General features: G+C 45.4%; 1 protein-coding gene across 1 annotated transcript in view; it reads left to right on the top strand.

Annotated features, from left to right (window-relative positions):
* The window catches only part of CFAP61 (cilia and flagella associated protein 61), a 335,591-nt gene that overhangs the window by 67,548 nt on the left and 252,585 nt on the right, over positions 1-15,458 (top strand). Inside the window, exon 9 of the mRNA XM_088477572.1 lies at positions 11,696-11,790. Coding sequence (XP_088333698.1) covers positions 11,696-11,790 — 95 coding nt within the window. The remainder of the gene's footprint in view (positions 1-11,695; positions 11,791-15,458) is intronic.

The raw sequence follows: 15,458 nt of genomic DNA, 5'->3' as shown, positions 1-15,458 counted from the left end.
CTATAGACCTATTTAGTTTCGATCTATGACTGGTCGATCTATTGTTATTGTCGGACTTTACATTGTCTAACTATTAGTTGTCGATCTAAGTACTGTATACCTCAGTGGCGGAACTTGTCAGTTGAGGGCCCAGGTGCAAAAATTTGCTTTGGGCCCCCCTCCTCTGGCCTTCTCCAAGTTCAAAGTGCAGTGGGTGATAGGGAGAGGTAGAGGGTGAAAGGGAGAGGCAAGAGGTAGACAAATAGAGGGAAGAAGGTGACAAGGAGAGGGTGGCAGGGAGAAGTAGTTGGTGACAGGGAGAGATAACAGGCAGTGGGTGACGGAGAGGGTGATAGGAAGAGGTTACAGGCAGTGGGTGACAGGGAGAAGCAGTGGGTGACATTGAGAGGGTGATAGGAAGAGGTGACAGGCAGTGTGTGACAAGGAGAGAGGAGAGGCAGTGGGTGACGGAGAGGGTGATAGGAAGAGGTGACAGGCAGTGTGTGACAAGGAGAGAGGAGAGGCAGTGGGTGACGGAGAGGGTGACAGGGAGATGCAGTGGGTGCCAGACACATTATAGCACACTGTAGTGCCCCCCCACATTATGCCACTTGTAGTGCCCCCACATTGTGCTACACTATAGTCTCCACACATTATGTCACATTGTAGTGCCCACACATTATGCCACCTCTAGTGCCCACACAATATGCTACACTGTAGTCCCCACACATTATGCCACCTATAGTGCCCACACGGTGTACTCACCAGCATCCTCCTCAGGCAGCCGACAGGTATTGTACCTGGAAGTGACGTGAAATGAGGGCGGAAGTGCAGTTTCCTGCCCACACAGTCCAGAAAAAAAAGAAAGTTGGCTTCGCTCGCCACACTTCGGGCTCGGTGTCTCGTTACGCTCGCCACAGGATTATATTCCCCCTCTATGCCCAATTGTATGGTAGGGAATGACGTTGGACACTGGCTGATGACGTCAGGGTACAGAAACTAAAGGGGATCTATCTACTCCCTAGCCGGCAGAGCAGCAGTCACAGCCTCACAATGAGTCACATGAGGCTGCGCTGCTGCTGGGTCAGGAAAGCATGTGATCGGCTCATCCAATCAGAGCTCAGCACATGCTCCTCTGACCCCACTGCAGAGACTCCTATGATATATTACCCAGTAGTGCACTGCAGTGCTGAGTCTGACTGCACTGTGCTCCTGTCCCCTGCGTGTAGCTGCCGGCCGGGTCAGTCACAGCCTTGATGACTGCCCGGCAAGCAGCTGCTCTGCACCTGCCATACAATTATAAACAGCGGTCGGCAGTGTGGATCAATATATTGCAGCAGGCCCCGATGCAGTGCGCCGGCTGCACCGCCGGTAGTTCTGCCCCTGGTCTATCTTATATACCTGTCTAACTTAGATATTCGATATACTACATATCGATCTATTGTCACTTTCGACTATATTACAGGCTAACTAATGTTATTATCGATCTACGGTAAGTCGATCTTCACACCCTGTCTATCTACCGTGGTCAACCTATTTATTGTCTATCTAGACACGGCCGATCTAATAATCCACACCCCTCTTTAGAACGGTTAATATACATCTATAGTCCATAGAGTTTTCCCCAAAAATTTTAGCGGACTTGTAAAGCATGTATGATAGCCAGTTTAATCACTGTATTGTAATCACGTGCTGCCTTTTGAATACATGCGTAGAGTAATGGGGCCTAATTATCTGCAATTAAATGGGGAAATTCCCCGTTCTGCAGGTGAAAAATGAGCAGAATAACCTGTTGTATTTTCCTGATCCCCCAAGAAATCTCTGACCAACGGAGTCCACCGATCGGCAAATCAGATTGGCATCAGGACATCTAGGAATTGCCTGTCCTGCATTACGGGGATAAGTAATAGAGAGCTGTTTGCGTATTATTCTGTCAAATTGAAACATCAGTCCATAAAGGCTGCATTAAACCATTCATTTTGAATGAAGATACATTTTCTTTATTTGACTTGAAATGCCTATACAATATAAAGCCATAATTATATGCAATATCCTTATAATACACAAGTGAGTGCTAATATCATTGCTTCAGTATTTGTCAGGAAAACTTGTGGATTACTAAATAAAGAATAATGCACCCCATACTGTGTATCAGTGGTTCTTATCTCCTGTCCTCAAGTACCCCGAACAGGTCATGTTTTCAGGATTTCTGTCTATGGAATTATTACTGACTTGGTAAAGTAGATCAACTCACCTGTGCATGATAAAAGAAATCCAGAAAACATTACCTGTTGTAGGTACTGGAGGACTGGAGTTGATAACCCCTGCTGTATATTATTATGGATGTTAGAACTCATCTCCGAATTCCACTACCTATTTATGGAAATTTTATGTGGCATCTAAGCTCCTTGGTGACTTCTTCAATACTTATAATTTACAGTATAGGATAGTGTATTATAGTCCCAAATACCTTATATCATGTTTCACAGTTATATATACTAAATACACAATCACACATTAGTGACAAAACAGGGAGATCCCTGAGTGAACGCTCTGCTTGCCAAAGCCACCGATCTGAATAAATAAGTAGTGAGAACTGACCAGCAAAGGCACCAGTGGGACTGCAGTGATTCCATTTAATGTCAGCACTTCTCCTTTCTGCGGGATGTTTTATGTTAATAGACAAGAAAACACTCATTTGAAAGTTCAGCTCTCTAATAATCTCCACGTGTACTTCTCCCACCCAGAGGCTTCATTTCCTTAATCTTTGCTCTGTCCGCAGGTAGTTATTGTTTTCCTCTTAGAAATCCATGTTGAACAACAACAAGGAATAATTAGGCAAAAATCAATTTTAACTATACTGTCGATACACCATTTATGCCAGGAGATAATTACAGTTATTTGGATGCTACTCTATGTGAGGTCAGGAATTAGTCGCTTGAGAACACTGATTTCAAAGTGTTGAAAAGGTTTTTTTCCTGTAGGTAACACACTGGGCTGTGCGGACCCTGCTGCTTTCTTCCCACTCAGAACCTAATGTCTTTTCTGTTTCCTAAAACAGCTTTTAATTTTCCCTTTATTGAATTTAGAAGTGATCTCGTCTTAATCCAAAATTGCTGAGATTTTCCAATGTAATGACAACTGATGAATATCTCAGTGTCACGAAGGTATATTTTGGACAAAATATTAATAAGCAATCTCGTAGTCTCATGCGTTTGTTCAGTTTACATGTAAACAGGTTTAAAATAAATATGATCTGATACAGTATGTGTATTACTAAAGATAAAATGAAATTTTGTATAAAAAAAATTGTATTCTCATATAAGAACTAATTTATGTACCGTTTATATGTATATAAAAGCATTGCTATATGTGGGCTATATTTCATTTGTAAAGGGCTGAGATTGTCTACATTGTCTATAGACAGCAATAGCAATTTCATCACTTACAATGTAGTTACCTGTGAAGTATCAGTACATATAAATGATATTCTTTGGTTTGCAGTCTCAGAAACATCCCTTTATAACATTTTACAGGGCAAAAAACACAGAAACTCACACTGGACTAAGGCTGGGTACACACTGGAGCGACGGGCATTAGTTCCGACATTGGTACGAATGCCCGTGAACAGTGATTGTGCGTTCACACTGGTTGACTTTAATGAACAACGGAACGATCACCGTTCCGTCATTCATTAACAATGTAATGGCGGCTAGCGATATCGCTAGGTTTGGAGTGCAGCACATGAAACCTAGCGACTGTCGCTAGCGACCACGAGAGAACGCATTCGCCGGTACACACTAAGCGCTAGGCAATTTGTCATTCCAAAACGGCAAATCGGCCTGGCATCACTCCGGTATGACCCCAGCTTAAGGGGGAGATGTATCAAACCTTCTAAAGAGGACAAGTATACAAGTTGCCTATAGCAACAATTTGTGAGGTTCGGGTTTTGTTGTGGGCCCGGGGTGGTGATAGGAGCAGACACTGAAGCATGTTTAAATGAAAAGGTGGAACTTTTAATGAGTGGTTTGATAGACATGAATATGACAAAAACTGAAGTCCAGATATAGCACTAAGTGCACTTGGGAGCTGTGGTGAAGTAATGGGAAAAAGTCCAGTTAGTGACAGGCAATGAACAATGTCCAGGAAGTGACCGGTTAATAGAGAATGTTCAGGTAGTGGCAGACAATGGGAACTGTCCAGGTAGTGACTGGTTAATAGGGAAATGTCCAGTTGATGACAGGCTGGAGAAATCAGGTGTAGTGGCTGAAATGAAGAATGCAGACTGAGGAAGGATTATCCAGCAGAGTGTCAATGGAGGCAAGGTGCAGGGTAAACAGCAGACTCAGGTACTCAGGCAAGGGGAAGGTAATGGAGGATGCAGGGTAGTCCAGCGGGGTTGGAGCAGACAAGCAGGCAGGCAGGTAGTGTATCACAGGAAACAGGTGGTGAGCACAGGGAACTCTCTCTCAGCTATACTGAGAAACACATTGCACTGGCAATGAAGTGAGGCTCTGAACCTCCCTAAATACTAAGTGCTGTGCCGTGACTGGCCAGAGAGAGCATGTGACAAACCAGGATTGGGCGATTAGGTCACGTGACCTAATGAAGATGGTGGCGCCCATGCCGGAGCGGAACGGAAGCACCACCAGGCCTCACCAGCCCAAAGTGACAACATGCCCACACAGAACCACGCACAGCCAACGCCCCTCGCCAAATACCCCGCCATAGTGACCTCACATGTAATACCCGTCGACCACCATGCCATGAAACTCTAGTCCTGACACAATTAGCTTATAGCTATAATTTATCTAGTACATTCTATAAAATGATAGATAGATAGATAGATAGATAGATAGATAGATAGATAGATAGATAGATATGAGATAGATAATGATTTATTTATTCAGCTATTGTTGATACTGCTTACTATACACATTTGCAACAGAAAATAAGACCACATGAAGATTGCTATCTGTAGTGTTACATCCTAAGTAGAGGGTTCTTTCCAACCTCCAGACATGGGGCCTGATTCAGAGATGGATGCAATAGCACAGCCGCTGCATCTTTGTACGCAGCGGCTGTGCTACAATATGCAAAAGAGGCAGGAGGCATTGTAATTAATAAGACCCCCACTGCCGGCTTCTTTGAACTAATGCTGCGACGCAGCCATCGGATCAAATGCGTGACCACATCGGAGTACCTCTCAGATTACTCAGGATGTCCGGCTAAATTACTCTGTCCAGGACAGCGAAGCGGCGTCCAAGGATGACGCCACTAGTTCCGGCATGCCCAGAAAAACGAGATAACGCGCCTCCGTTTCCTGTGTCGCCAACCCCAAATGGCCCCAGCATGTCAATCAAGCAGCTTTTGGGGCTCTGCGCCCATCGCCGCAGACATAGATCTGCACATGTGCAGTACAGATCCTGCATATATGCAGATTGCCAAACATCGGAGTTGTATGTAAACCATTGTATTTGAGTACAACTCCGAATCAGGCCCATAGATCTAGATCTTAATTAATGGATTCTTTGCAATCTCCAGATGTAGATCAATAACTTTGCTTACTGTGCTGAAATGTCCGTCAGACTCCTAAATTTCAGGGGGGCTCTCCCAGGATTTCTAGTGAGTAGACAACCCTCCCGCATCCTGTCCATGTGGCATTCAGCCTGCAGTTCCTCGCCAGTCCAATGGAACTTGAAAAAGGAATAATTTATGCTGAGGAGGATGACGAGCGTGGTGGTATTGGCTTCTTGAGGCAAGACTGGGTGATATGTAGTATAAAAATTCGGCTGGGTCTTTTCTCTTTCTAGGCTTCTTTCTGGGTGATCCATGCAATTCTAATAGGGATCAATTCTCCCTTTTTAAACTTCCCTTTTAGCATTCCATTCAACATAATGAGGTTTTAAATATCAAAGGCAATCAAATGCCTAAATCCAGTGAAAACAACAATTTTCACTGGATTCTACTTATTTATTATGCCATGCAGGTCGCAATGGCCAATGCCAGCCCAGGTATCACCTTTGATGGCTGTTTCAGTTAATGTCCTGCGACAGCTTCCTCTTGTGAAGTTTGGGGAAGTGATTATTGCATATTTAAGAAGGGCAGGATGATGGATCTGCAGAGTTTTTTTTTTTTTTTCATTTTATATTTTTAACAAATCTGCACCTGGAATCCTGGGACTAGACTTCCAGGTACAGTGCTCCTGTGTAACTCCTCAATGCTGGGCCATGCATGAGCAGTAAAGACCCTGACTAGCTGACAAAACTATGCTTACTGCACGCACCCTCTGGTCAGGAAAAAACTAAAATCCTTCAGTTTTAAAGTACTTAATTATGACGAGAGCCATCCCTGAATGGATGGTATTACTGTGAGTATACTACTGATATTATGCCGTGTGGATCTGCTATGCATTGTACGGCACCGGCAACACAACTTAAAGTATTCTACTGTGTGAGCATCCACACTAATGTCATGACATCCTTATTCCTTTTACAATTCTGGACACAGATTGGAAGAACCCTAAACAATTAATAACCTTGAGGCAGGTTGGAGCGATAAAGGACATGGTTGACATGTTCATGATATGTGTGTCCTACCCTGGCTGAATAGAAACAATAGGACAGCTTGCATATCACTCAGTCCTTTTTATTGCTGCCTGTAAAGTGCATGACTGATAAGCTCAGACAGATTATTATTTATTTATTATCCTTTATTTATATAGCGCCTACATATATTACACATCACTTTACAGAGAATATTTAACCATTGACATCAGACCCTGCCATATTGCAGCTTACAGTCTTAATTCCCTACCATACAAATATCTACTAAGGTTCATTTAATTACAAGCACATTAACCTCACAGCAATTTAGAGATTGCAGTGGGAGGAAATCGTAGCAGCCGGAGGTTACCCTGGTAAACCTTGGGAAATCATACAAACTCCCCACAGACAGGACCCTATTTGGAATCAAGCCCATGACGTGGGGTAGGCTGCGGTTAGAGTTACAATAGGAGTAGGCTGAAGTTAGGGTTAGGCTGTGGTTAGGGTTACGTTAGAGTTAGGGGTTCGGCTGCGGTTAGGATTAGGCTGCGGGTAGGGTTATATTGGGGTTAGGCTTACATTAGAGTTGGGGTAGGCTGTGGTTAGGGTTACTATAGGGTTAGGGGTAGGCTGCAGTTACGGTTAGGCAGTGGTTGTAGTTACTATAGGGTTAGGGGTATGCTGCGGTTAGGGTTAGGCTGCGGTTAGGGTTACAATAGGGTTAGGGGTATGCTGCAGTTACGGTTAGGCAGTGGTTATGGTTACTATAGGGTTAGGGGTATGCTGCGGTTAGGGTTAGGCTGCGGTTAGGGTTACAATAGGGTTAGGGGTATGCTGCAGTTACGGTTAGGCAGTGGTTATGGTTACTATAGGGTTAGGGGTATGCTGCGGTTAGGGTTTGGCTGCGGTTAGGGTTACAATAGGGTTAGGGGTATGCTGCAGTTACGGTTAGGCAGTGGTTATGGTTACTATAAGGTTAGGGTTAGGCTGCGGTTAGGGTTAGGCTGTGGTTAGGGTTACAATAGGGTTAGGGGTATGCTGCAGTTACGGTTAGGTTGTGGTTATAGTTACTATAGGGTTAGGGATATGCTGCGGTTAGGGTTAGGCTGCCGGTAGGATTAGATGAAAAGTGCATGCAATGTTGCATTGTCAAAATTTACAGTTGACATTCTGTTAAAGTTGTCATTATGTCAGTCTCGACATTGTGAATGTCAACATTTTGTACATGTCAACATTCTAGTGTCAACTTAATATATCACGCCCGATCAAATATTGAGACCTGCAGCAAATATAAATTAGTGCCATTTATTTCTGACAGTTTGGATGAAATGCTTTTTCTCTGGTTTCCATCAACTTTAAATGTCTCCTTGTCCGCTAATATCCCTTAGAGCTATTTACTGGTTAATGATATCGTCTATATGTTGTCAGTTATGCAAAATCCAAGGTAAAAGGCTTATATTGTTTCATCAATGTGCCTGCACCTATATGGTATTCATATACTGTAACTGCTAGGGAAAGCACACTTATCATTCTGCTTCTTCAGCTATGGTAAGGGTGAATAGTGTTTTTTTTTTCTTTTCTCTCTTCCTATTTTACGTATTTCATATATAATGCACATAAAATAAAAACATATTTATTCCAATATACTAATAATTCCAATAATATTTAACAGAAAACTATATTTACCCCAAAAACAATATAAAATGCACGGTTGTGGTATGATATGTCAACATTCATAATTGCGACATGCCACAAAGTCGATATTTACCATGTTGACATTCATTATGTAGACACTGATGAAATGTCGACATATTAGAGTATTGGCAAATTGTAACTGGTGACTCAGCGATGACTTACCTGCTCCAGGCGGCTGCAGCACCCCAGCGGCGTCTTCTGGGTCCTGGTGGTCATGTGATTGTTACTTCCGGTGCAGACATCTGATAGAGCGGTGTTCTGATATGTACAGTCCCTTAACCCGAATCCCTAACCCTGCCTCTAGTGCCTAACCCTAACCTCCCTGCTGTAGTCTAATTCTTACCTCTCCCTAGTGCCTTTGTATCCCGCTCCAGATACACGTAAAATTGTGATTGTGGATGAGTGAGTTCCTGAGCATTAGGTACAGAGCACAGCAGCTGCAGTGGTGGCCCAGTGGCCTGCTGCAGCAGATCAAGCATGTTGGGTTACCAGAATCGTGATTGGCAAACAGAGGGGTAGCATGGAAACATGGCACCCGGAGAAAGTGCATGTCATAGTGCCCCTCCCCCCTTCCTGTACTGAACTGTGCCAGTGGGGTATGGCCAGCCTGTGGGGGAATACTGAAGTGAAGAGAAAAACAGCAAACAGTGGCAGTATCGCGCTGGGTGTTGAGGTCCCATTGGGGGAATAGAATGCTTCAGTTCTGACATTAAGGGGTAGCTCCTTTGCATTGCTTTATTTATGTATAGCACCTAGGATCTGACTTTTGCTCATTTGAACAATTGTTATTAATCAATAGAGGAGACTATATTATATATTCTGATCATTTAATTTAAATTGACAGCATACATGTGCTAGAGTGAAATTCCACAGGGTGCAAAGCTTATTAGTGCAATTACAGCCCCAAGCATCTTTCACTGGAGTGGGGACACCTATGGGAAGCTCCCTTCTCAGCTATGCTCCTACTTTACATTGCACCTATATTAATGTGAGTACTACTAACCATGTTCTGTCTACCACCATTATTATTATTTCAGGTCTCCTAATATTTTCCTTTCAAATAGACCTTCAAATAACACTGTGTGGTCATGCCTGGGAACACCTCCATTACTTTAAATAGCAAAGCAGTAACTCTTTTTAAACTCATACCTTATAATTGAAGTTTAGGATTTTACCTCAGATGTATAACTATTAAGTCCATTGAAGCACAATGAATGAATGAGGAGAGAAGGAGGGAGGGGATCAAAAAGGAGAGAGGAGAGGAAAGTGCTGTTCAGAGAGATGAGGTGACAGAGGCCTATATGAAAGGAGAAGGGAGGGGCAAAGCCAAGCAGAGAGGGCCAGTGACAGAAGCGAATAAGAAAAGGAGAGTGGAGGGGCAAATAGTTGATCAGAGAGGGGCGGAGACAGAAGCCAACAAGAAAGGAGTGGACAGGGGCAAAGAGCCAATCACAGGGTAGAGAGGGGAGGGAATTAAAGAAGTCAGAAGTGAATAATCAATCTGACAGGAAAGGGGAGGTGACAGAAGATGAAAACAGAGGAAGGAGGGTCAGAGGGGAGGCAATCTGGGCAGCTTGAGGAGCATGAAATGTGGAAACTGATCTCAGATCTGTAACTTATTTAGGATATAGAGCAAACAAACCGAGATAAAACGAACAGGTGGCCATCATACTGAGTAGCGCCCCATGAATTCCGGAACCCTGGACGGCACCCTCTGTCCATTTTGGTGTCCGGAGCTCATGCTCCACTGGAACCACCCTCGCTACACCCCTGTTGGCAAGCCCATCATGGACAGACTAGTCAAACATAGGGAAACTACTGTCATAACTCACCATAGAGACCCCAGAATCAGACCCCGGCACTTACCTCTCAGAATGCTGCAGCGTATCTCCCTGCTTCCCCGCCAGTCAGTTCCTGCAGGCGATCACTCCCTCTGCTCCCTGGCGGCTTCTGCATCCTGTTTTCAGCCTCAGGTCCGGATTTTCACTCGTGGGTTCACCACGGGTCTTCGTCCATGGGCGGAGCCATCTTGGATTGGCCATGTGACACGATTTCCTCCAATAGACTTGCTTCTCCCTCTCTTCCAGCCAGTCAGCATCCAGCACTCCCTTTAAAAGGATCTTCACTGCTCTCACTAGTTGCCAGTGCAACAAGTCCCCTTAGCCTGTCTAAGTGAGCCTCCACACTGTGCTCTGAAAGTGTTTGCTGACTTCTCTGCTGACAGCCGCAACAAGTAGCTTCCACGCTACCATCAAGCCACCTCTGGCTCCTAAGCCGCGACAAGTAGCTTCCACGCTACCATCAAGCCACCTACGGCTCCTAAGCCGCGACAAGTAGCTTCCACGCTACCATCAAGCCACCTACGGCTCCTAAGTCGTGACAAGTAGCTTCCACGCTACCACCAGCCACCTACGGCTCCCAAGCCGTGACAAGTAGCTTTCACGCTACCACCAACCATCTATGGCTCCCAAGCCACGACAAGTAGCTTCCACACTACCACCAACCACCTATGGCTTCCAGGCCGCGACAAGTAGCTTCTACGCTACCATCCACCATTTACGGCTCTCTAGCCGCAACAAGCAGCTCCACACCACCTCCATGCACCTCACGGCTAACCTACCGCACCAAGTAGCCTGCGCTACCACTGTTCACCTCACGGCTAATCTGCCACTCCAAGTAGCCTGCACTATCACCATTCACTTCTCAGCTAATCAGCTGCACCATGTAGCCTGTGCTACTTCCGTTCACCTTGCGACTTCCTGGTCGCTCTCAGCAGTGCCTGAGCTACTAACCAGTTCTCAGTCTCTCCAGTACCCTCTTCATTCGTAGGAACTTCATTAGACCTAGTCTCCTCCAGAGGGCAACTGAGTTGAATAGAACTAGTCCTAACCCAAGCCCGGGAGCACAACTAAAATAAACCATATCCGTGACAGCTGATATATAAAAGTTTGTGGGATATTTGTTTCAAAGGGCTTCGTTCAGAAGTCTTTACATGAGAACATGGAGGAGGCAGTAACAAGTAAAGTGCATGATGGGATGTGGGAAAGCCATAAGCTGCCATAAATCACAACATTAATAGTAATAAGGAAACAAAGTTGGAAATCTGCTATTTTAAAATATATAAATAAAATCACATTTAAAATTGTGATTTGCACCTGTCCACTCCTTTCTGGTCCTATGTCAGTATATCTTCATCTCTGTCTGCTATACTACAAAGCCAGATAATGCAACTTAAGGGTGTAATATCTAAAGTACAGAAAATGTTGTTATCCTTGTTTGTAGTGATAATGATTGCACTTACTCTGGGTAATCTGCAAATGTTGATGGAATCCAGCGTCTTGTCTACCTCTCTTTTTGAGCACAACATTAGCTTCAATTAATTTCTGAAAGTAAACATCTAATAACACTTTAATTAGTCTTAAGCCATTACCAGTTGCTTCTCACTGTTTGATGTAAACACTGTGACTTTCTTCTAGAAGATGTAATGTTAAGCAGACAGGCAAGTCAAAGGTCGGGATCCAAATTATTGCAGCTGTCAGACGTCATCAGCGTTCCCGAGACAGATGGGACGGTACAGTATAATACTTTAATTAATAATGCTCATTTTGAAATCGGCTTGTGATGTATCATAGTCTTCATTTTTAAACACGGTAGTAAAAAAAAAACTAATATTACTGGAGAACTATTTAGTTGTTTAATGTAGGGCATCATTTTCTAAGATATGGTTATCTTTCTGACAGTCACCTTTGGAAGCTCCTTCATGGACATTCATTGAGGGTAAACTGTTTCCATACAGACTGGTGTTGAATAATTACCACTGCATAATCTATGCCAGTCTGCTTAGCGTCTCTTGCGTAAATTCCCAATGTGTATACTCAGAAAGTGAATGCATGCTTATGTGCCCATGAAGACGTGCACACATTTTGCATGGATCAGACCTTATGACTGGAGAGGCAGTATGGGCATTGGAAGGGGCTTTCTCACCTAGGAAATGTTTAGTAAGGGCGTGTGCATGTAAATGTAGTCCGAGTAGACCAGAAAGTTGGTGTATACGCATCTGTTAGAAGGCTAATCTTTTGCACCTGCTACAGGGCAGGTGCAAGTGCACACTGTTGGAGACTTGTAGTAAAGGAGGCACATATGCCAGTGCTGTAACATGGCACTAATGCGCCCTGGGCCTGGCCGACGCTCCCATACATGTGACTTTATGATATCACGGAAGAGATGGCCAGGACCAGAAAACTGAGCGCCAGGCATGTTCTAAGGCTGTGCCGAGCGACTCTCCAGGCTACAGGGTGGCGTTACAATACAGCTACTGTTAGGGTGCGTACCCACCCACTAGATGATGCGATATCATGAGCGATTTCCCTTGAACTCTCCCCAGCAGCTCCCTGGCACTTCAGGACACATCGTACAAAAGCTGCACGATGTGACACAAGATCTATCGTGCATGATTTTTTCGATCTTTAGATCATGCGTGATAGCAGAGACACAGATGCTTGCACGGATCAGGGAGATCCGTGATGCATGCATCAGTGTGTAAATAAAATAAACACAGATGCACGGACAGGATCAGTGAGATCCGTCTGTGCTGCTGTGTTTAAAAAAGGGAATAACCTGTGTAATTGTTTTTTTTTAAACGGCATGTCCCCCCAAAAGAACAAACAGCACCAGGCTTTGGACACCCAATACTGGTTGTGCTAAATACAGGGGAAAAACGACATAGGGATCCCCTTTATTAAGCACAACCAGCACCAGGCTATTCAGTACCAGCCCTGGTTGCCTAAATACAGGGGACAAACGATGTAGGGGTCCCCTGTATTTAGAGCAACCAGCACTGTGCTCTGATCCGGTCCTGGTTCTGGAAATACAGGGGAAAAAATTAGTAGGGTTCACCTGTATCTACCAGAACCAGCACCGGACTGATTCTAGCATGGGGGGGGGGGGGTAATGCCACAGCCTGGAGAACCCTTTCACTGGGTTCCCATAGCTAAAGCCTTGCCCCAGACCGCTAGTCAGCCCAGGCCAAAGATCCCTGGGGATTTGGGGACCCTTCCCAATAAATGGGTGCCCCTCTCCAGGGCACCCCAGGCCTAGGCTGATAGCCTGGGGCTATTCCCAGCACGCCTAGCTGGTGGGTTCCAGCTTGATTATGTAGTGTGGTGCATTTGAAATAGTTAAAAATATAGGCCCTCATTCAGAGCCGGACGCTCTGAGCAGAGCGCACACTCTGAATGAGGGCCGTCCTCCATAATTATGTCACCACCCACAGCCTATACGAGCATGCAGGTTGATGGCCGCGATGGTCTTGACCATCGCGACCATCGCCACTGCGAGCCGGGCCTGCGGTTGAGTTTCTAAACCGCAAGGCCCGGAGTGATTTTGGCTCTATCAGAGCCAAAATCACTCCCACTGACATCACTAGTGATGTCAGTGGGCCGGCTTCTGACGGTAGGCGTTCCCTTGGGAACGCCCCCGTCTGGGAGGCACGCCCCCGGCACGCCCACCAAAGGGGGCGTGCTGTCAATCAACATCGACAGCACGCCCCCTTTGATCAGACACAACGAGCGAAGGAAAGTCCTTCGCTCGTCGCGTCTGGCGCATGCGCACGACGGAGCTCCCGCCGTCGTGCGCATGCGCAGTGCACACCATTGACCCACTTGCGAGCTGACAGCTGCTTGCGAGTGGGTCTGAATCAGGCCCATTGTCTTTTGCTGTGGAACTACAGGTCCCAGCAAGCCTCCCCCACATGCTGGTACTTGGCGAACCACAAGTATTACGGGTCCGCTGGTACCTGTAGTTCCACAGCAAAAGCAATATTAAAAAAACACAGAACACACACACTGTAAAAAGTAAAACTTTATTAATAGGGTGCCTGTAAAAAAAATTTCACTATGAAGTGCTGAGCGCTCATTGGCTGAGAGAGGCGAGTCTTCCGCCTCTCAGCCAATGAGCGGTTCCCACCTCTGAAGTCAATTGTGAGAACCGCAAAGGTAACCTAAGTAAGCTCGCAATTCTCACCATTGAAATCAATGGTGAGAATCGCTCATTGACTGATTGGGGGGTCCCCAACTCCCAGGGATCTCCGGCCTTGGGCTGACTAGCGGTCACGAGTAATGCTTTGGCCGAGGGACCCGGTGTAAGGGTTTCCCTGGCTGTGGCATTACCCCCCGCTACAAAAAGTTTGGTGCTGGGTCTGGTAAATACAGGGGAACCCTACTAATTTTTTTCCACTGTATTTCCAGAACCAGGACCGGATCAGAGCCCAGTGCTGGTTGCGCTAAATACAGGGGACCCCTACGTTGTTTGTCCCCTGTATTTAGCACAACCAGTACTGGGTCACACAAGCCCGGGGCAGGTTGTGCTTTGGGGGGGGGGCACACCATTTTTTAATTTTAAATTTCTAACTTTGTATTCACCATCGTATACGGATCCGAATGACATATCGTTAAGGCATAAACCCTGAACGATATGCCGCCGGATCGTGTACAAGATTGGCAGATGTTGCCTGCTGTAGACAAGATCTGAAGATGCGATGCCCTATCATCAACCCGCTTGCGAGCGCAGGCCCAATGTGAGCAGCTAAATAATCATGTCACTGTCACCAGTTGAGTAGGGGTGATAAGGTAGATGTAGAGTATTTGAAACCCATGGTCTCCAACTATATTATTTTATTAGGGACCATACCTGCCTTAAATTTATGTTTGAACATAAACCTAAACTAGATTTTTTTTATAACCCTAGGGAGGAATTCAATTCGATACGATAATTTTTCGGGTGGGTAGAATTCAAGTCAATTAGATCCTGTTTTATTCACTCTAAAAATGATCTGTTTATGGGTGAATACAGATAGTTATTGGGCATTTATTTTTCGGAGCCCGCTGAGCTCCTGAAAAGAGATGCCCGATAAGCAGGGGTGCCTGTCAGCAGCTGATCACACGCTGCTGTGTGCTGGGCTGCAGTAGGACCATGGAGACTGCTGCCGCTGAGCAGCAGCAGTATCCTCTGTGTGGGTGGATTTGCGGAGTTTGACTGGTGCTGTATACTGGTTAAACCGTAACGCAGGTGTCCTAAGGCGAGCTCAGGGAGGACAGAAACCTCCCGTGGACCAGTGCCGGCGTTTTCAGATGATGTCATCATCAAGCACCGGAAACTCCAAATCTCCAGAAACCTCCACGGGTGCAGTGCGGGTGTGTGGAGATGATGTCATCACCAAGCACTGGAAACTCTAAATCTCCC

Source organism: Taudactylus pleione, unplaced genomic scaffold (genome assembly GCF_031769625.1).
Source record: "Taudactylus pleione unplaced genomic scaffold, aTauple2 ptg000201l, whole genome shotgun sequence".
Classification (NCBI taxonomy): Eukaryota; Metazoa; Chordata; class Amphibia; order Anura; family Myobatrachidae; genus Taudactylus; species Taudactylus pleione.
The sequence above is the reverse complement of the archived record's forward strand: the minus strand, read 5'-3'. Positions and strand labels throughout refer to the sequence as shown.